General features: G+C 44.5%; 1 protein-coding gene across 1 annotated transcript in view; it reads left to right on the top strand.

Moving 5' to 3' along the window:
- The window catches only part of CD101 (CD101 molecule), a 36772-nt gene extending 24732 nt beyond the window's left edge, over nucleotides 1–12040 (top strand). Inside the window, exons 8-9 of the mRNA XM_004263243.4 lie at nucleotides 817–1212; nucleotides 8935–12040. Of these exons, the coding sequence (XP_004263291.1) occupies nucleotides 817–1212; nucleotides 8935–9170 (632 nt within the window). The 3' untranslated portion in view covers nucleotides 9171–12040. The remainder of the gene's footprint in view (nucleotides 1–816; nucleotides 1213–8934) is intronic.
- The last annotated feature ends 10776 nt before the right edge of the window (nucleotides 12041–22816 follow it).

The raw sequence follows: 22816 nt of genomic DNA, 5'->3' as shown, positions 1-22816 counted from the left end.
TAACTTGAGGTGAGGAAGCAGAGGCAGTACCATGTAAACTAATATTTCACATGCTTCTCTATAAAGGGAAAGAGAGAGTAAAGATGGTAGCTAAAAAAGAATGTAGGATCAGACAAAGATGTTCTTTTAAAGATAGATCAATAAATATGTTTGTAGTAGAGTTGAAAATTTAGTGCATACTATAATTTATTTTGTGTGTGATTACTCTAGCGTTCCAAGTCCTCACCTGTGAGTTAAAAGGGGAACATTTTAAAAAAGTAAATGTCAAAATCTGTTTAAAACTTAGTCTAATCCAATAATGTAAATAGTCTCCTTGAGTGATATTCTAACACATGTATGAAAATGCTCAGTCTCTTGGGTAACCTCCTCTTTCCCTGCGTCTAATACCTGAGGTGATATCCAGTGTATGGGAGGAGGGTAATTTGCAAAAACAAAAAGGGGTAGTGGTGGAACATGGGACTTGAGGGGCGGGCTGGAAGTTTCGAATGGCCTTTCTGGGAAGCAGAAGGGAGAGCTGAGCCGGGAGAAGTAAAAGCAGCAGGGCAGAACATCCGGCAAAGCTGGGTGGTTTTCAGTGTCAGGTCCAGCAGGCGAGAGGCAGACTGATGAAGGGAAGTGGCTGGTTTGATTCATAGCAGAGAATGTTCTGGCAAATATGGAAGAAGGATAAGGGTCAAGGAAAAGTGTTAAAGATGAAGGACCTGATATCTAAAAATTATAAGATGGCATCTCTTCAATGAGAAGTAGACTTTTCAGAGGAGGTGTCCAATCTAAGATCTGGGTTCTTCTCGAACTTACCGCCATTTTATTTCCTAGGAAGTAAGGTACGCATTTCCAAAGTGTCCGGGACAAAAAATGCCTCCGAGCACAGCGAGGTGGCCATCCGCTGCAGCCTGGAGAGTGCGGGCAGCCCAGCCTCCCTGTTCTCTGTGATGTGGTACTGGAACAGAGAAAATTCTGGAAGTAAAATGCTGGTGCACCTGCAGCATGACGGCTCGCTGGAGTATGGCGAAGAGGGGCTCAGGAGGCGCCTGCACTGTTACCGTTCATCCCCTGCAGACTTTGTCCTGATGATACATCGAGTGGAGATGGAGGATGCTGGAATGTACTGGTGCAGGGTGGCAGAGTGGCAGCTACACGGTAACCCAAGCAAGTGGGTCAGCCAAGCATCAGACGAGTCACAGCGTGTGGTGCTCACGGTGCTGCCTTCAGGTAACTAGCGGTTCATCTGCCATGGCTTGCGGTCAGGAGAATCTTTGTCTCCCCTCCTATGCTTTCCCACCCAGCTACGTTTTGCTTCTTTTCAGACTGAAAACAATTTACAGATTCCCGAAAGAAAATGACTTCGCCATTTCTCTCAACAGTAACTCAGTTTGGGCAGACAAGGTTACCTGAGGTTTTGGCATGGACGTTTAAATGTCAAGGGCATCTGACCTCCTCCCCCACTTTCCCTCTTAAACAAAAAAGCCATCAACATTGTATCCCTTTAAATAACCAAATAATGTTGGAGGCAGACATCCTTACCTCTTGGCTAATTCTCCAATCTCAGAAGGCTGACCTGTGGTGGGAGTGAGATGAGCAATAGGGACATGGTGACTTTGTGTTTGATCTGGTTGAACCAAAATCAGCTATATCTAGATGCTCCCTGAGTCAAAACGAACCCAACCAAAAAAAAAGCCTTTCTCAACGAATAAGCGGCAAGCTTCTTATTGATGTGTTCAACAAACTATCGGAGTTTTGGTCGTGATAGTCATTGGGCGTGCCTCTCCTGACTGCACCTTGAAAGTCATCAAGGGAGGAAGTGTGTCCCATAGAACTTGTTTACAGGCTCTGGCAAAAAGACAGCTGCTTGAAGACCATTGGCCAAAGGGTGACCCTTCTCTGTGTGGGAAGGTCAACTTATCCTGCTGAGCTGAGCGCTCAGCTTTAGGAGGTGTGTAGAACAAGAGGTCGTGAAGGAGGAGAGGGCTTCCTTCCAGCCAGCGCGGTGCCAAGCATGTAACAGGCATTCATTAAGCAAAAATTCCTCCAGCCAGACCAGTAAATCTTCCCAGGTGACTAAGGAGCCAGTAGATGTTGTAGCCTGCTCATCCTCTGAGCCATTTCTTTCTGGTGGGGTTTAAGGATAAGGCGAGAGGTGAGCTATAGGTTAAACTTACAGTGAGAGAGGGTCACTGGAGAGGCAGAGGTGTGGTCTTGCTGCCCCATCCCAGGAAGAGTAGAAAGGATCAATAAAGATAACATCCCTACAGCACCAGCTAGCTTTGGGGACAGTCTGTAGGAGGGAAAGAGGGCTACTGAGAACGGATGGTACCTTCTCAGAGTTGGGACAGTTGCATCCCAGCCCCAGCAAGGCTTCTAGAGTGGAAGTCAGAGTTATCTAACTTGTTCGCTGGGGTCCATCATTCTCGTCCCCTGACTATTCTTCAGCAGGATTCTTCTCCCAAGTATCCAGGCAGGATTTATCTTCCTATCAGCTTTTCTTCCATTCCAACAATTATAGGAAGTCCCCACCCTGAGCACATTCCATACATGTTTTCCCACTGGAATTCCTAGGCTCTGTAGATTCAGCCGTTTATGCAGTAGAATAAATAGATAATAACTGTAAAAAGTGTGTATTCTGTGGCTAAAAAGCGCATCTCCTCTGAGACAGGTGGGATCGTTCAAAGCATATATACACTGTTCATCTTTGTGGAATTCTTATAAAACAGCTGTAAAGTTTTTAAAAAGATCAACTCTGGAAAGAAAATGTTACAGACTGAATGGTCTTTGTATTCTTCACAACTGAAGGAGCTGGAAAGCCTGTGCCATGAGAACCTGAGGGTTTTCATTATAAGTACAGTTAAGTGTTCCCAAGTAAATCTGTATGATATAGCATCTCACTTCTTCTGCCTGGCTGTTCCTTTCTGGTAGTTGGGAAGGCAGTGTGGGTGATGAAAACTCCCAGGGTTTGGAATCAGACAAGCCGAGTCTCAAATTGCAGCTCTATCACCTCCCTACTAGCTATGAAGTCGTACCCTGGTTACTCAGCTTTCTCATAAAATGAGGATTATGGTACAAATGCATATGAGGTATCTAGCATAGTCCCTGGCGTACTCTAAGTGCTCAACAAACGTTACCTCCTTCTCCCCTTATAACTCCAAACACGCTAGCGACGCACACACACACACACACACACACACACACACACACACACACACACACCTATGTATATATCTATTTATGATGATAAAATATTTTAATTTCTTCAATAAATAACTATATGAGGTTCTGAGGATACACAAAAAATATATTACGGAATCTGTTCCCACAGAGCTGAGTCTGGTGGGGAAGTAAAGTCCAACATGATACGTGTCATGAAAGAAATAGTCTCAGGATACTAAGGAAGGAGCAGAGGCAGGGCTGGGATGAAGAGCTGGGTTGGGAGGAGATCTGGAAAGGTTCCCCAGAGTATGGGGCCTATAAAAAGGAAGGCACATGTTTTGGGAAAAGGAAAGTATATGCTAGATGATCAGAGAAACTGTGGTAGGATGGCAAGAGAGGAGGCTAGTGGGATGGAACGAGTACAGGTGTCAAGTGGGTCTTTTGTATGGAGCTAGGGAAGATAAGCTTTCTCATGGAAGTTACAGAGTGTCATTGAACAAGTTCAGGCAGGAGAGTGACACATCAGATTTGCATTTTAGAAAGCTCTTCCTGGGAACAGTGTTAAAAATGAATTGAAAGGGAAGTAGACACAGAGAAGGGAGAACTATTTGAAATTGATTGTAGGGACCCAGGTGAGACAAGATGAAGGCCTGAATTAAGGCAGTGCCTGTGAGGGCTGAGAGAAAGACAGGCATTCTGCATTCCGTATTAGGAGATGGGGTCTTCAGGATTTAGAGGCTGATTAGGTGTATGTGGATGGTGAATGAGCAGAAGAAGAGAATCGAGGATGAATACCAGGCTTCTGGCCTGAGGTGGATAGTGGGGACAGTCACTAAATGAGGTAATATAGGAGAAAGGACTAAAGGGGAAGATGAGTTCAATTTTGAATAGGTTGGACTGGAATTGAGTTTGGAGTACCGGTGAGTCATCTAGGGAGATCTGTCCAATAAATTTCAGGATCTCCAAATGAGATCTCTACCAGAGTTATAGATTAGAAATCATCAGCTTATGGCCTATGATGATGCCCAAGGATGGATCCCTGAGATACACGGCTATTTCTCGGGGGACTGCAGAAGAGGAACCTGTGAAGGAGAGTGGAAGGAGTAGCCTAGAGGTAGGAGGAGAACCAGGGTATGGTGGTATCACAGACACCAAAGGCAGGAGGGATCAAGAGTTGGGAGAGCCAACAGACTCGACTAGTGCAAAGAAGCCAATTAAGACCAAAATAGGAAAATATCCATTGGGTTTAACAATATAGGGCAGTTACAGAAAAATAGTGAGAAAAGTCAGACTGCAGGGAGAAAGTGGGCACATCAAATCCAGTTCATGCTTTCAAGAGCTTTGATGTAAACGGAAAGAGAGAAGACAAGAGCAAATGGCAAGAGGTGCAGTGAAGCTTTGCTTTGTTTTGTTTTGGTTTGAAGATGGTAGGGACTTGAGCACTGTTACATCTAGAGAGAAAAGAGCCAGTAGAGAGGAAGAAGAGGAAGATTAGAAGAGAATGGATATGACTGACAGTCCAACATCTTTTTTTTTTTTTTGCGGTACGCGGGCCTCTCACTGCTGTGGTCTCTCCCATTGCGGAGCACAGGCTCCAGACTCACAGGCTCAGCGGCCATGGCTCACAGGCCCAGCCGCTCCGCGGCATGTGGGATCCTCCCGGACCGGGGCACGAACCCGCGTCCCCTGCATCGGCAGGCGGACTCTCAACCACTGCACCACCAGGGAAGCCCAGTCCAACATCTTGAGTGAACTTACACCACCTCCTGATTGAAATGCTCCTTCCTGGTATCTGTCCCAGATCCACACCTAGTAATCATTCACCGACCAACTGAACTGCCACTTTCTCAGTGACTTAGCTTATTTTCTTAGTCATCCCACCTGTTTAACATCCATCACCAGTGCCACACAATACCTTCTGAGAAGGCAAAGACTGAATGTCTTGTTCTCAGCACTAGCACAGTGCTTGGCACAGAAACAGTACTCAAATACTGAATCCGTGTAGCTGCCCTCCTGGCCAGGACCAGCCTGTGTATGAATAAAGGCCAGTTTAAATACAATAGGCTACCAACTCTCACTTCTCAAATGGTTTTCTACCACCTTTATTTGGCAATTCTGGGTTGGGTTAGTTTAGGACTACTTGATAGGACTGTGAAGCATATAGATCCTGTGAAGGCAGAAAAGTTGAGAGGTATTTCCCTGGTGGAACGCACCTTGCATTTTTCCTCTCCATCTTACTTCCTTAGCAATGACTAAGCCAAAGCGGGGGCTACAGCTGCTTGAGTCTTTTTGTATCTCATTCTAGAGAATTCTCTGTGATTAATAGGCAAGGCTATAAAGCTTTCTGGGGACTGGATTATTTATAATAGAATGGTATTTGTCACTATTTCCCAGCTTTTGGGGGGTAAGGATATATTTAGAAAGTGGATTCTCAAAGGAGATATGCCCCTATCACACTGATGTTTCTGGAGAGAACATGCTATTTTATCAACGCTACCCCGGTGCTTCCAACAAGGCCTGGCACATAGCGCTCGGTTCAACAAATGCTTGATGAAAAATGAGCAAGCGACTCTTCAATGGAGTTGAAACTGATGCTGTAAGGGGCTCACTTACTCTGGGATGCGCTTGTATCAGGTTACCTAATCCTGCTTTCAGTTCTTGGCAGGAGCCACCCCTCCCGCACGGCCACACCTGGCACGTCAGCTGCCCAAGTCTGGGGTTGGGGGTGCGTTGGTAGCCCCCTCATCATCCTCCACCTTTCTTCTCCTAAAGTCGGTATTTCTGGGGTAATATCAGAAAGGAATGCTCCTCACGATGTGTTTGGCTGGGGGTAGAAGCAAGTTACAAACTCAACCTTGTGATGCAGTGTTCTCATTATACTTCTGGCTCTTCCTTACAGACCTTGTACTTGGAGCACTGAGCACTTACTCAGATTGCTTCAAAATGCCAAACCTTAATGGTTTTGAATGTCACTAATGCTAATCCAGATACGGGTGAGAGGCAGATGGTGGGAATGGTGACTGTGGGATCCAGAGCAAACACCGCCCTCCCAGGAGAGGTAATTTAGAAGCACTGACAGTTTCTAGCTGTTGGCCAATTCGGCACTGCGAAGGGCGCACTTTGTCGTCCTTGGATGGCAGATTGCTCGAAGCCCAGCCCCATTTAGATAGTCAAGCCCTCTGGCAGTCCCTTCACACGGAAGGTTAGAGTCTCAGTGGCAGAAAATCCAAGCGCCAGGTTTCTTTCCACCTTCTGTGTGCCGGCCCCATCCCCCCCAACATCACACCACCATCCTAGCAATGGTGACCCATGGGTGCCGCGGACTCTTACCTCCCGGTTCTCTGCCTCTCGTGATTGGAACAGGAAGCCAGAGTCTCCCAAGTAATCATTTGACTCTCAGCTGAATGTCACCCACCCACCCAGGGGACAGAGAGATCAGAGAGTCAAGGGAGAGACGTGGGCTGTGGAAGGACACGGCCAAGTCTGCGGTCCCTGAGTGAGGAATCCTCAGGTTCAGCCCTCTTTTCTGCCTGGTCTCTTGGGAAAAAGTTGCCTATGATTTTCCTAACTTTCTTAGTAGCTTTCTAGCTGACATTTATTTCTTGCTGACTCAACAAATGTGCTAGGCACTGTTTCATGCTTTATTAAGCATTATCTCATCACAACTCTAGAAATTATTATCCTCGCTTGATTGACTAGGAAACTAATGATTAGAAAGAGAGGAAAAGTAATTTGTCCAAAGTCAATAGCAGTTAGTTGTAGAGCCAGGATTTGAACCCAGCTCTCTTTGAGACATAGGAGGTGCTCAATCCCTACTCTGTACATGAGTAGTGTGAAGTAGCAAGGCCAGACCTCTTACCCACTCTCCAGCTCTATTCTCTTTCAGCATTTCAGTCTGTACCTCCTTCTTAACCATACGCTTTCAAATGTATTCAGGTAAGACCTGGGAGAAATATTGTAGTCAAGCAGGGCCTTGGAGAGAAGGGTCAGGTAGGATGTGGAGAGGAGATGAGAAAGAATTCAAAATCTATCTTTCTCATTGCCCACCCTTTCAAAAACAAAAACCAAATCTAGGGTGGAGAATATAAATGAGACCAGAGAAGAACCGGGCCACAAACCCCCGTAGCTCCTTGCCAGCCCTGTTCAGAGCTGCCAGGCTAACGTTCAGTGATGGTCTTTACTCTGGGTAACATGATGACAGCTACTCCTGGGTTCCTGTGTGCGCAAATCAGTCACACAATTGACTCATTCTTTAGTCTCCATTGATGACCTATGAACAACGTGCTGCACAAGGGGAAAAGATACGTAAGACATAGGCTCTCTCCTCCCGGAGTTTACAATGCAGGAGCTGGACACAGGTTTAGATTCTTTCTTAACCTCCCACAAAGAGATGTCCTTCAGTGTGCAAAATGTATCTGCAATGCCGGAAAAAAATGGAATTCTTGCAGCATGAGGTTGGTCGCAATGACCTCTAAACCTGTCATCTTCATCTCTAAGCGTCTGTAATCCCATGAATCCTACAGCTTAACCTCTGAAGAAGAAAGTGCTTAGGTCATTACAGTTTTCCAATAAAAGCACAGCTACTATTAGCATCAGATTTTTCAGAACAGCCCTGGTTTTGAATATCCTGTCATAAACAAATGTAGTCAGAAGACTACATTTAATAGTTGGTGTCTCTTTAAGCATATGTCTTTGTGCATCGAGAGACTGAATCCCTGTCCTTTGACTAGTCACCTGAGGCACTGCTTCCTGGAGCCTGTGGCACTGGCAGTTCTCTCGCCTTTGCTTCCCTGGCTGTGTGGCCAGGAACCCCTCGGGGGCTGCTGGTGCGTGCTCTGTGTGTCCATGTGTTGATAGCACTTCCCCTCGGACTGCAGCTGCCAGATGCTTCAGCATGCCTTTATATAGTAGCCTTTGCCCATGTGGTTGCAGTGAATCCAGTTTAATTCAGATCAGCAAACGTTATCAGGCACATGTGCTAGGCACTGCAAGGACTATAGAAACAAAGGACACTGTCAGAGCTACTCAAGTAACTGTGATGACAAAGATGGTTAAAAGGGGATGAAAGAGGTCTAAACAAAGGCATGTGTGAGAAGAGGATAGAAAGAAGAGGAAAACTGCCTGAGGAGAGGTGGAAGGCTGGAGTGATGGAGAGTGAGGCCAGTAGGACCTCGAGGATATGGTGCAGTGAGCACGCCAGGTAGAGGTGATGGTAAGAGCAAGAGGGGAAAGGAGCTGAATGGGGGTGGGGGAGTGTGAGACCAGTTTGGAGATTCAGGAAGGGATGGTGCTTCTTACTTGTAGCTGCTGTTGTTCTTATCAGGACAGTGCAGAGCATGCGTGTGCGCGTGCGCGTGCGTGTGTGTCTGTGTGTGTTTTCAGAAGCAGCAGTGGGAATAACTCAGTTAAAAATTCAGGACCGGCAACAGAGTTGGGAACGAGGGTTGAATTATAGATATCTTTTTGAGGAAAGAAGATTAAAGGAGAGGTTTTCTTTTCTGTTTTGTTTTTCTTTCTGGCTGTTCGTTTTAAGTAGGTCATGGGAACCTCTGGTGGTTGGAAATTGTTGGGTGAGGGGGAGTCAGGCTGGAACAGCCATCCTGGAGCTCTCTTCTCCCAGCTCCCTTTCCTTTGCTCCTCGCATATGATTTAAGGGGCACACTGCCATTTGGCCCCGTTATTCTTACATATATTTTCCTGTAACAATAAATCCCAGAAGTGTTTATAACTGATGAGTACAAATAAGCTGGAGACTAATTATTCTCTTCATTTTCTTCCTTTTTGTCGTAGAGCCCACGTTTCCTTCCAGGATCTGCTCGTCAGCACCTTTACTCTATTTCCTCTTCATCTGCCCCTTCCTTATGCTCATCCTTCTGTTCATTTCCCTCCTCTGCCTGTACTGCAAGGCCAGGAAGTTGTCAACTCTGAGCCTAAGCATACAGAAAGAAAAGGCCCTCTGGGTGGACCTGAAAAGGGCTGGAAGCAGGACCACACACAGATTGGAAGAGGACGGTGAAGACAGTTGAATCCCGAGAGGCGCCTGCAGCCCTGTGGAAAGAGTGCGGACTTTGAAACTGGACTGACCAGGAGAGGAGTGCCCCCTGCCTCTGTCCTCCTCTGAGTCTGCGGCCTGGGGCGAGGTACCTAGGACTCAGAGGGAACATTTATTGAGCGCGTATGTGGTGCCAGAAACCGTTAAGTGTTTCTTCACGTGTCACCTCATCTACCCATCGCATCCCCCACAGGAGCTAGGTGACTCTGTTACACCGTCTTCCGCTTGCCACACCTCACGGGGCTTAGGTTCTGCGTCCATAGATCTGTAAGGAGAGGAGTGCCTCCCTCACGCAGCTGCTGGGGATTAAATGAGATCCCACGGCAGAGCCCAGGGCGATGCTTCCCTCTCTTATGTCACTGATTCCCTGGACAACACTCAGTGGTCCTGCCACACTGGCTCCGGTAATCTTTTGCCTCCAGATAAGACACGTAGGAAAGGACCTGATGCCAGCAAGGAAAAGGGGTTGGGACTATGCCCTTCATTCACATCAAATCTGCCTCCCAATCAGACTGTGGCTTCCTTCAAGGCAGAAATCCCATTTTCTCCTCCACTCCATCCCCATCCCGTCTATAAACACCACTGACGAGCAAGCTCTGCACAGTAGGTGCTTCATCAGTATTGGTTCTTTAGTGAAAGGATAAGGTATTTTGTAGCCTGACTTTCTTTCCTTTTTTGTTTCTTTCTTTTCTCCATAAGACTTATTAAGTCACTGCTAAGGAAAAACTTTTTTTTTTTTTTTTGCGGTATGCGGGCCTCTCACTGTTGTGGCCTCTCCCGTTGCGGAGCACAGGCTCCGGACGCACAGGCTCAGCGGCCGTGGCTCACGGGCCCAGCCGCTCCGCGGCATGTGGGATCTTCCCGGACCGGGGCATGAACCCATGTCCCCTGCATCGGCAGGCGGACTCTCAACCACTGCACCACCAGGGAAGCCCAGGAAAAACTTTTTTTAAAAATTTTGCAACAGTGCTCCAGTCAGCTCCCCAAGGCCTCATATCTCCCTTTCCTCCCCACACCCAAAGTTCCATCTGGCTCCTGGCTCTTCTTAGCCCAGGCCTTATTTTCCTTGACCTGACAGCACCGGGTAGCAGGAAAGGTGGCTGTGTCAGTTATCTGAGGGCAGAGGAGTTAACAGTGCCTCTGTCCTGTCCTGCTCCGGCAGGGGCTAGGAGTTCAGGGGGAATAGTAATCTCAGCATCCTCTATTCTCAGCCAGGAAAAGTCAGGAGGAGGGGGATGGGGAGTGTCATGGCCGAAGGCTTCCAACCACTGTCCCCTAGGAGATAACAACTGTCCCCACTGGGCCTGGGGTCCCCTCACCTTTGTTTCAAAAGCAGCTTAGGCCCTGTTGTAGCCAGAATTGGAAATCAATCAGTGCCACCTAACAGACTTGAGAAAACACATCTATTTATTATCTATGTGACCAACAGGGTTGCTTTAACGCTCATTAATTTGCATTTCCAAGGCTAGCAATTTATTTTTAATTATTTTATCAGGCACACACGTCCTCTCCAAACATAATTAGTTCCTTTGCAAGGGGATTTTTGGTGGCTATGAGGACTCCCACCGCAGGCCTATGGGTTCCTTGATTTCATCTCCCTTTGTAGCCTCATTTGAAATACTCCAAATGTTTTTTTAAACAGGTCAGAGCATTTATTTCTTCTCTCTCAGGTAAGGGAGCAAATTTTTCCAAAAGCAAAGCTAATGTTAAGATTTCTTAACATTGAAGTGTGATGCTCCCCCCACCCCTGCCGCTATTTCCAGAAACCCGTATTTTAATTGAATATTGAAAGGAAAGAGAATGGGATTGAGCCCCATCAGAGAATCGGAATAGATCCTGGTGCTGCCCCCATTTCAGGTACTCTTACCCCCAACCACTGTTCTCCCTCCTTGCCTGGATACTGCCTTTCAGCTCTGAGCTCAAACACCAGTTTGTCACATTTGAATTCAGCACAGAGACTGCACAGACCAGACACTCAAATATCCGACTGCCCCACCCAGAGCAGAGCATGGGAATGATTACTGCCCAGTGAGCACCTCCTGGGTGTCGAGCACTGGGGTAGGTGCGTGGGATCCAGTGGTGACTCAAGCAAACTCCACCCTGCTCCCCTGGGACTATCACCTAGTTTTTTCTGGATGTTCTGTTTTCATTAATGGGAACTAGATAGAACACGTTGGATTTTCTAGGAAGTCACACCACACCATTTGGCTTATAGTAGTTTTCAGGTAACTGAAACCCCAACGTCTTCTTTCTACCTTTCTGAACTTCTTTGGAATAAAATTTGTTTTCATCCAATTCAGCAAGCATTTTTTACGTGAAACCTCTTCTCTCTCCAGTTATGCCCTTGGTCATTTTAGTTTTTCAGTCTTAACAGAGAAGTTTACTTTTACTCATTGATTTCAGCTTTTCTATTCTATGTCACCACCTGGTTTTACTTTCAGCTTCTTGTGTTAGTAAATCCTCCCTGGCAACAGGACAAACCTCTGTCTCAGGAGTTGGCTACCTGTAGCCCACAGGCCAAATGTGGCCCACTACCTGTTTTTTAAAATGCAATTTGTTGGAACACAGGCACTCCCGTTTGTCTAGATATTATCTATGGCTACTGTCATGATATAATGGCTGAGTTGAGTAGTTGGCACGATAGACTCTATGACCTGCAAAACCTAAAATGTTTACTATCTGGCCCTTCATGGAAAAAGTTTGCCACTCCCTGCTCTCTTTCAGTGGCTAATGTTCTGTCAGTTTTAGCCATGAATTACGTTCCTGGGAAACTTGATTTGAGGTGTTATATCTGTATCTGTTGTATATCTGACGACTTTAATAAATGATCTTAGGCCCTCCGGATTGGTGTCTAGTCCAAGCAGTTCTGACGCATGAATCCTCTCTACCACACTCCCACTAACGATGAGAAACTCATCACCCCGTGGCATTCCACACCATCAGGTTGAGTTGCAGGACAAGATGACACAAAGAGGAGTAAGGCGTGACTACACTCCTTTCATTATTTTCAGTCTATTGAGATGCATGGGTAGGAACAACTGATTTATGGCAGAAGATGAATGCAGTTGGTAGAAGGTCACATGCCCTAATAGTTTCTCACAATGGTACGGGAGTTATTATTCATCCCAGAGTTTCACGGCATCTCCGTGCAAAAGGGGCTGGTATTCCTTTCCTGCAGGTAAGAAATTGAAGCTCAGAGAGGTTGGGTTTATCCAGGATCACTCCACCATAGGCAAAAGACTAAGAGCTCAAAATGAGGCCCACTGACAAAAAGTTCTGGACTCTTTCCACAATCAACACTGTGCTCAGTACATTGATATCAGAAAAATCTGGTGATCATAGTATCCACCTCATATGAGGATCAAATCAGATACTTACATGAAGATACGTTTTAAACCATTTCAAGTCATAAATGAAAGTAGGCATAACCCAAGTTTTTCCAGGTCTTACCCATCCATGCGCATGAATGAAATTGAATCAACAATAATAATCCAAGTTCTACATACTTTTGCCCCAGAGTCTTGGCCATCTATAAAGTGTTCTTCAAGCATTTCTAGGGCTTCCCTTGGATTCTGGGAATTCATATGAGTTCACATACAAGTCCCCTCCCACAGGGCTTCCTGCTGTTCTGTTCAAATCTATGAGCTCCCACTGCAGCAAGGATGCTGGAGCATGTGAGATGCCAAAGCTAGACGGTGGTAAGCAAGGAAGAGTGCCTAACCCTCATTTTGTCTTTGCATGACACTCTGTTTGGATTGCAAACAGGTCCAAGATTGTTTGTGCCCCCATGTCTCTATAAAGATTTTCTTGTGAAAACAGTTCCTTTTAGCTTTCGTTTAACATCTCCTTTCTCCATAGGATCTAGACACCAGCCTGTCTGGAACCAGTCTGCGAGACAGGCTTCACGCTATGCTCTCCATTTCTTATTCTCGGCTCCTAGGAACCTCTGAAACGTCTTCATCACAGGCCCCCTTTCTCCTGCAACGTGAGTCATGCTTGTGGGAGGCTCCCCACTCATCAGACAGGTCCAGAGAAGTTGGCATTCCCAGTAGGCTCAGCTCAGACTTCTGTTATGCTGGCTTTTAATTTTTATCCCCTAATGCAGTAAAGTTCTATGGGCAATGAGAAATCAGAGACAACTTCACAAAGGAGGTATCATTTGAACTTGAAAATGTCAAAAGATATTATGACAGCAGAAGTTGGAGTAAACAGTGGTCTGGGGGCAGAGTTAGCTTCAAGTAAAGCATAGTGTATAGAATAACTTTGGTTTGATTTAAGTGTCAGATTTATGGAGGGAGCAATGGGAGATAAACATGGGAACGTAGTTAGGGCAAACTCTAACTACGGTCGGGGAAGGGCAGGAAAAGAAATCATGAGCATGGGTAAGAACTTGGACTTCATTTGGTGGACAGGGTGAGCCATTGGATGTTATCTAGTAGGGAAAGAATAGCTGTTCTTTAAGAGAATTGAAAAAGCAGCAGCTCAGGCGATGGATGAGGGTTGTGGGCGAGGGCTGTGGCAGAACCAAGGCGAAGCAGGATGGCATCCTCAGCAATCTCTTCTACTTTCCCAAGTTGTATAATGGAGATAATACCAATTTTGTGAGGGTTTTGAGAACTGAACAAAATTATCGAAAAGTTTCTGGTATTATATCAAGCTCACAGAGGTAGCTAATATATATCTGTTAAATACGACATATGTTATCAGATTCTTCTTCTGTTTAAAGAATATTTGTTAACCGAATTTTCTACTTAAAAGTGTAGGGATAAGACAGAGTTACATTGTTCATTATTTTTGTTTGTTTGTTTTTTGCGGTGCGCGGGCCTCTCACTGTTGTGGCCTCTCCCGTTGCGGAGCACAGGCTCCGGACGCGCAGGTTCAGCGGCCATGGCTCACGGGCCCAGCTGCTCCGCGGCATGTGGGATCCTCCCGGACCGGGGCACGAACCCGTGTCCCCTGCATCGGCAGGCGGACTCTCAACCACTGCACCACCAGGGAAGCCCACATTGTTCATTATTTTAACTGGCTTTCTATTTTCTTTATCTTTTTGATACTTGCATTTATGTTTAATTTACTTGCTAGAAATTTGGAGTTTCTACCATGTCATCTCTGAATCCAAGGCTCCTTCTGCACCAGTTCTGACTGCCTAATAGAGATGTTTTGACTAGAAGCATATTTATCACATTGAACAATTTGCTGAGATGGAGGACCACATTGGATAAGGAATTATTAATAAGTTCATACATTGTAAATAACCAGCAAATGAAAACTCAAGTTCATTACATCAGGATGGCTGAAATTGAAAAGACTGACAATATCAAATGCTCATAAGAATTTGGAGGAACTGGAATTCAATACACTACTGATGGGAGTGTAAATCTGTTCAACTATTTTGTAAAATAGTTTGGTAGTTTCTAATTAAATTAAACATACATTCACCCTATGACCTAGCAATTCCATTCCTTTCATTTACCCAAGAGAAATGAATGCCTGTGTGTACCAAAAGACATACACAAGAATATTTATAGCTCTATTCATCATTGCTAAAAAATGGAAACAAACCCATTGTCCATCAGTAGTCGAATGGATTGGTTATAGTTTATATATACCACAGAATACTGCACATGAAAAAAAAAAATGAACAGGGCTTCCCTTGTGGCACAGTGGTTAAGAATCCACCTGCCAATGCAGGGCACACGGGTTCGAGCCCTGGTCCGGGAAGATCCCACATGCCGCAGAGCAACTAAGCCCGTGAGCCACAACTACAGGAGCCCACGCACCTAGAGCCCGTGCTCCACAACAAGAGAAGCCACTGCAATGAGAAGGCGGCGCACCGCAACAAAGAGTGGCCCCGGCTCGCCACAACTAGAGGAAGCCCGCGCGCAGCAACAAAGACCCAACTCAGCCAAAAATTAATTAATTAATTAATTAATTTTTTAAAAAATGAGCAAACTACCAACTTACACGACAATATGGAAGAATCTCACAGCATTGTTGAGTGAAAGATTCCAGGCACAAGAGGGTATGTAGTCCAAGAATGAGCAAAATAATCCATGGTGACAGAAGTCAGAATAATGATTTCCTCTGGCAAGGGGAGCATTGACTGTGAGGTAGCATGCAGAACACTTCTGAAGCAACTGAAATGTTTTTTATCTTTATCCAGGTGGGGGTTTCCTGAGTGCATGCATATGTAAAAAGTCACTGAGCTGTCTTAAGATTGAGTACTGTACGTAAATAACTGAACTTAATAATACATAGTTTAATACATATTAATATAAATATTATAGTAATACATAACAATAGTTTACTATATGTAAATAACTTAAACCCGAGTTTTTAAAAAGGCATCTTTTGGGACTTCCCTGGCAGTCCAGTAATTAACACTCTATGCTGCCAATGCAGGAGGCCCGGGTTTGATCCCTGGTCAGGGAACTAGACCCCGCATGCCACAACTAAGAGCCTGCATGCCGCAATTAAGAAAGATCCCGCGTGCTGCAACTAAGACCCAGCGCAGCCAAATGAATATTAAAAAAATAAAAAAATAAATTAAAAAATATCTTTCTTTCAAAAAGTATTTGAGGACCAACTAGATGACCAACACAGAAAAAGGGATTGTAAATAAAAGAGAAATAGTTTTATTTATTCCATAAGCATTTTTCTGATATCTAACGTGTACCAAGACATACACTAAGAGCTAGGCATGCAGAAATAACTGACATCATCCATTTCCACAAAGAGGAAAGGGGAAAGAGATTAATGAGTTATGAGGACTGAATCTTTATGACAAACCTGTGAAGAAACTGAGATTAAGCCACAAACCAGGAAAAAGCAGTTAAAGTGTCATCCCTAAGGTCACCTAGCATTAAGGGGCAGAGCATGTGCATGGACTCCAAAAGCAACGCTCTGTCACAGTATGCTTCCTCTAGCTGTAGAGATTCCACCGTCTCATCATGAGCAAAGATCTGTACACATACAAGGTGACGAGAGGATCATTGGGACAGAAAACAATGACAGGTGCTTGTTTTGTCACACGCTCTCTGCTGGTTGGCTCTAGAAAGGGGAGATGAATTTGGATTGGAGGAGCACTCCTCCAATCCAAATTCATTCAACCTTCGCACTCTTTGCCCTGGTTCCCACAGATTTCCATTCAGCTCAGCCCATGTTGATTGAATGGCTACTCTGTGCTGCCTTATGATGCTGTTCAAATAGACACACGAGAGTATGTTTTGTTATAGTCTCCCATGACTAAAGGCAGATGTTATGAGTTCTTCAGTCTGTCTTTAGGGAATCTTTGTATTGTTTAATGGTCTGTCCAACAGCAGCTACTTGTACCACCTACTGGCAACAGGAAATTGTTTGAAGATTCTCCTGTTCTCAATACCCAAGATAGGACCAGCCCAATAAAAGGACCCAAGTGTTAGAATGGCCTTTCTTCCCCATGTGTGGGCCAAATATCTTCTAGCCCTAAAATTGACAAATAGAGCTGCTTGTGCAAAAACATCACTATTGAAGCAAAAAACTGAGCATGTTACAGGAGTCTGAAGAGGTTGTGGGCTGGCCTTAGCTTCCAGATTGAGTAAGGGCTACTGGCTCTGTGTAGTGTCAGCTCCTAACACATACATCTAAATTCCTCACTTGAAACCTTTTTCTTTGTTTTAATTTTCCTTTTATTTAAAAAATTTTATTGAAGTATAGTTGATTTACAGTGTTGTGTTAATTTCTGCTGTACAGGAAAGTGATTCAGTTATACACAAATATATTCTTTTTCATATTCTTTTCCATTATGGTTTATCACAGGATACTGAATACAGTTCCCTGTGCTAGACAGCAGGACCTTGTTGTTTATCCATTCTCTATATACTAGTTTGCATCTGCTAATCCCAACCTCCCAATCCATCCCTCCCCACTCCCCCTCCGCCTCCCCCTCCCCCTTGGCAACCACAAGTCTGTTCTCTATGTCTGCGAGTCTGTGAAACCTTTTTCTTGATTGAAGGAAGGTATTCAGTGTGGCATGAAGTATGAATCATTCAAAGGCAGTAAACCAGGAGGCTTCCCACCTGGCAACAGAGAGCTAAATGGCAGCTGTGATATTTAGTAACCCTTCCACACAGAAGAAATAGTCAACATATGAATCCTCCTAAGAAGTCAGCTGCAGTAAGACTGCTAACTACTCCCTCTTAGGGTCTTCCAGTTTGACTTTTTGGTCGTTTTAGGTGGCGTGCCCAATGAATACTTAATTTAATAGTCAGAAATGTGAGGTCTGGATTTAGATGCCTAGGTTCAAATCTTGATGACATCACTCACTGGCTGTGAAATCCCTGGCAGTTAATCTCTTTGCCTCACTTTCCTCATCCATAACTATGGAGGGAACAGCCATTCCTTCACATCATTTTTTGTAAGGATTAAATGAGATATGTACGTAAAGAAATTAAAACTCATAAATGTTAGACATCATCTTTATCATCATCAACAAACTGGCCATTTTAATCCTTTTTACTCCTGAAAAGGAAACCAGTTACCTGCATTTAAACTGATTTTTAACGCAATAGCAGAGAGACAGGGTATGGAAATGAAATGCAAGCATGGGCTTTGCCACAGAATAGGATCATTGCTTGGGTCCACAGTGCAAGAGGCTAATTTAGGGAAAGGTAAGTGTAAAGTTTCAGGAAAGAGTCAGGATATCAAGGTAGCATGGACAGGGGAACGTTTAGATAAAATTGTCTGAGTGCTTTACAGTTAAGTGAGAGGGCTGTGTAGTTTAATCCAGGAGTTCCAAGGGCAGATATATAAATATATAGGAATTAATGGAAAATGAAGTAAGCAGAGACTCCTATCCTGAGGTACTTTATACCTGTATTAATTAGCTAATTCAATTTACATGTAGATTTGAGCGCAAATGGCACATTTGGGAAACAAATGTTATGGCAGATAGCAAATAATTAGCTTGAGAATTTGTATTAGTCTGCTCGGCTGCCATAACAAAATACCATTAACTGGGTGGCTTAAATAATGGAAATTTATTTTCTCACAGACTGGAGACTGGGAAGTCCCAGATCAAGATGCCAGCTCACTGGCTAGGGTCCTCTTCCCAGGTTGTAGACTGCCAACTTCTCACTGTGTCCTCACATGACAGAGAGAGACAGAGATAGAGACACATATAGAGGGAGAGAGAAGGAGAAAGGGAGGGAGGGAGGGAGGGAGAGGGAAGGAGGGCGCCTCTCTGGTGTCTCTTCTTATAAGGACACTAATGCCATCATGAGGGCCCCAACCTCACAACCTCATCTAAACCTAATTATCTCCCAATGGCCCTGCCTCCACATACCATCACCTTGGGGAGGAGGCTTCATCATATGAACCTGGGGGGACACAATTCTGTCCACAGCAGCATTGACAGTGTAATGAGTGAATTGAACTGTGGTTTTCCCTGTACTTGTGCCCTTCATGCCTGTTTACATGGGTCAGATGGAGTAAGTTATTTGAGTGCTACATGTTTGGTATTTTCTGTTGTATGTGCACACACATGGGTAGTGTGTACAACTTAAAAGCAAAACCATTCAAGCATGCAGAATTTCCCCACCTACCACTTAGCCATGCTTCAGCTCTTCCATCAGATATAGGTGATTACTAAAGTGGCAGGAATGGTGTCATCGAGAAAAAAGTTTCAGGATGAAAAGGGATTGCTTATTGCAGAGCTCTGGGTGAGAATACAAAGAACCTGTAAGATTCTCTTTCATAGCCAATCATTAATGTTGTGTTTGTCTCTTCTGGACCAAAGGAGAAGTGTTGAGGGTTCGGGGGGGTGGGGTAGTGGGGAAAACAGGAGAAAAAGAGGAATGGGAGAGAAGAAATGGTCAATTAGCACATAAGAGTGAGAAAGCAGAAACTGAAGCCACAAACTACAGAAAGAAGATTCTCACAGCCCCGGCCTCACCCAAGCTCTTCTCTTTTTTTTTTTTTTGCGGTACGCGGGCCTCTCACTGCTGTGGCCTCTCCCTTTGCGGAGCACAGGCTCCAGACACGCAGGCCCAGCAGCCATGGCTCACGGGCCCAGCCGCTCCTCGGCATGTGGGATCTTCCCGGACCAGGGCACGAACCCGTGTCCCCTGCATTGGCAGGCGGACTCTCAACCACTGCGCCACCAGGGAAGCCCCCAGACTCTTCTCTTGGGCTTAGGTGGGTCTCTCTGATACCCTGCACCAGGTGCCAGTGGCTTCTGAAGGAAGAAGACCACAAGCTTTCAGGAAGAAACCGTTCAGATGCCAGGAGAGGCAGCAGCCCCCCAGCACTGGGGCAAGGCTCGTCATCTCTCCGGAACAGTAGAGAGCAAGTTCTGTCTACTGTGTGTGGAAACAGGTCTGTCAACTTCTGCTCAGAGTAAGGTGGAAGTAAGTCCAGGAAAGAGAGGGTGAGAGAGTACTAAAGAAGAACTGAAGAGCTAGGAAGAGCTAGATCTCTTGAAGGGGATGTCCTGGGCTGCCCAGGAAGGCTGCCTCAGATCTTCATCAAAAGAATTATTAACTCTTCTTCTCATCGTTGGACTGTAGCAAATTGTTCCCTTAGAAACTTCCTAGGCTTCATCCAAATGCATGTAAACCTTGAGAGAGGACCAAGAGGGAGAAGAAGGGTGTGGCAGATTAGATAAGATGTGAGAGGTGACAGGTGCTGTGAGGCAAATCGATGAGACAGGAGATGATGTGACTGAATGGGAGCCTTCATCCTAAAGAACTACATCCCCCTGAGGCTTCTAGGCTGCAGCCTGTGCTGCTCACCAAGAAAAAACATCACCCAGATTCACCTCACTTCCTTTTCTGCCATGCTTTGCAGGCTGGGACGTCAAGGGACAGCTAGAGAGAGAGCATGCATGACCTGCAGTGAGGCATTTGAGCAAAAAGGAGCAACGTGGCATTAATGAGACTCCATGTGTGACTGAATGACAATGACCAAGGCGCCATGTTTACCTGGAAGAGAGCTCTCTGGGTTGTGCTAATGTGTCTGCCTTGTTTAGCACTTTTACTGGCAACTTGGATGAAGTCAAAGTGAGCAAGCTTGTCAAGTGTTCAGTTGACACAGAGCCAGGAGATAGCACTAATAAGTCAGCTGACAGGAACAAGATTCAAAGAGATCTAGACAGGTTAGAATGACGGATCAAAACTAACAAGATGGAAGATAGAAGCTATAGTTAAGTTCAAGCAATTAGATGCACCAGGTAAGGGAGACGAGTTCATGCATGAGTAATGAAAGCAGTGGTTTTGGTTCATTGCACTCTTGATATAAATTACATATATTTACATATATTACATATTACATATACATGTATTACAAATTACATATATTATATATTCCATATATTTACGTATTCCAAATTACATATTATGTAGCATAACATTTGTTAGAAAAGAGAGAGAGAAAACATTTTTGCAGATTTATATTGCATACATAAAGTGGTCATATCCAAAAAAAAAAAAAAGGAGATAATTATCTCACAGTATTCTTCATACTGAATTCTATTTGAGATGACTCAAATTAAGCAAACATTCATTGAAAAATGCCCGCGATGGGGTCTGGCGAGGAGAGAAGTAATTGAAGCAGTTGGAGCAGTTTCTCTGAGGAATTTGAGAATATGTGTAGAGTGTGGGGAGGATGAGATAGTCATATTCAAATATTTGAAAGTGACATTGAAAAGAATTAAGTGTCTTATGTGTAACTCCAGATGACCCATAAAGGGAAGTTTCAGACAGAAAGATAGATTTCTGCTCAATATACATTAGAATTAATTGACATTTTGAGACACCCAAATAGAGAATTTGCCGTGACAGGAATTTTCTAACTTAGACCCATTAGGGCTGATGTGGAGTGGTTTGAGAGGACACACGAGGTGACTTTAGGGTCCCTTCCACTCTATGGTTCAATTTATTTCACTTAAAATGTATGTATTGAATTTCTACGCACCGTGTATATAGTGAGTGGTGAGCAAAACATAAGCTGCTCTCTTGGCACCTACGTATATAATCGATGGAGGAGACAATCAACGGGGTAAGCGACAACTTACTATAAACTCAATGCTCTGTAGAAAGCAAACAGGGTGCTGAGATAAAGAAAGATTAGGAAGGCCCTGCATAGATAAAATGGTCAGGGAAAGTCTCACTGAAGGGATACTTAAGTGAGAGCTAAAGGGTGAGGGGATAGGCTTTTTAAAGGACTAGGAGAAACACTCCCAGTAGAAAGCACAACATGAACAAAGGCCTCCTTGGTAAGACAAAGCTGGGCACACTGAGCAAGGGAGAGCAGGTCAGCGTAGCTGGAACACAGGAGGCGAGGAACGGGATGGCAGGGGTGAGAGGGAGAAATAGGCAGAGCCAGGTCACATGGCGCCCTGTGTGAAAAAAGATGAGGCTTTACACTTTTCTCCTAAGTTCAATGGAAAGCCACTAAAGAGTTTTAGGCAAGGAGAGACAGAATCTGATTCACGTTATAAAAAGGTTGATGCGTTCTTTAAGACTGTTTTAGTACTGAAAAATAGCAGAACACAGAGGCTGTTCTGTTCCAGCACGTAGGTTAACTCAGAAGGGAAAGGTAAGGAGAACTAGCTAGAACTCTGCCAGAGTTTCCTCAGCTCTTAAGAGCCCAGCCTCTAGGGAGGCTCAAAACATCATGGTAGAGGGCTTTGAAGCACTGGGCAGTGTATTCATTCTCAACTTGAGAACCTGGAATCTACCCTACTGTCATCTGTGGCCTTCCAGAAGAAATGCAACTCAGAGTGACTGCCAGAAAACAAGTATAGAGCCACAAGTGGCCTTGAGACTCTACGTGATCCAATTTCTCAAGAGGCAAGCGTCTTACAAAACAAGTGAGAAGTGTCCCTTCTTTCTAGTAATATTTGGAATTGGAGTTGAGGATAAGGTTAGAATTAAGCAAACCAGCTAGAATAGAGTTAAGGGAAAATAGATCTTGCTATAAAATTGAAATTCGATACCAGAAAGGAAATGGGATGAATTGAGAAAGTACAAGAAAGGATTAATTACAGGAAGGTCAGCATTAAATAGCTAGATTGAGAACTAAGCAAGTTTAAGAGGTGCTGTGGTGAGGTGTGGAGATGTGTGTCCTACAACTGATAGAATAATAACATTGCAGGCCATATAGAAAAATGGGGAAAAAGAGAAAAAAGCTACCAATACGCCTTCCACCTTAATTGGCATTATTATTAACTTTGTGCCTGTCTTCTGTTATTTTTCCCTTGCATCTGCTTTTAATATCTTTATTAGATTTTTGTTTAAGTCGTAAGAGCAATACATGTGAATTGCAGAAAATGAAACCTGCTCTGGTCTCCCAACCCAACCTCTCAGAGGTATACAAATGGAATATAGTCTTAAAAGTTAATAGTCTGTTAAAAGAAGTCAAAAGAAGATGAGATATATCTATACACACACGCACACGCACACGCACACGCACACAATGGAATACTACTCAGCCATGAAAAAGAATGAAATGTTGCCATCTGCAGCATCATAGATGGGCTTGGAGGGCATTATGCTAAGTGAAATAAGTCAGAGAAAGGCAAACACTGCCTGATCTCACTTATGTGGAATATAAGAAATACAACAAACAAGAAGCAGGAAGAAG

The sequence above is a fragment of the Orcinus orca genome, chromosome 1 (assembly GCF_937001465.1).
Source record: "Orcinus orca chromosome 1, mOrcOrc1.1, whole genome shotgun sequence".
NCBI lineage: Eukaryota > Metazoa > Chordata > Mammalia > Artiodactyla > Delphinidae > Orcinus > Orcinus orca.
This window is presented reverse-complemented; position numbering and strand designations above follow the sequence as displayed.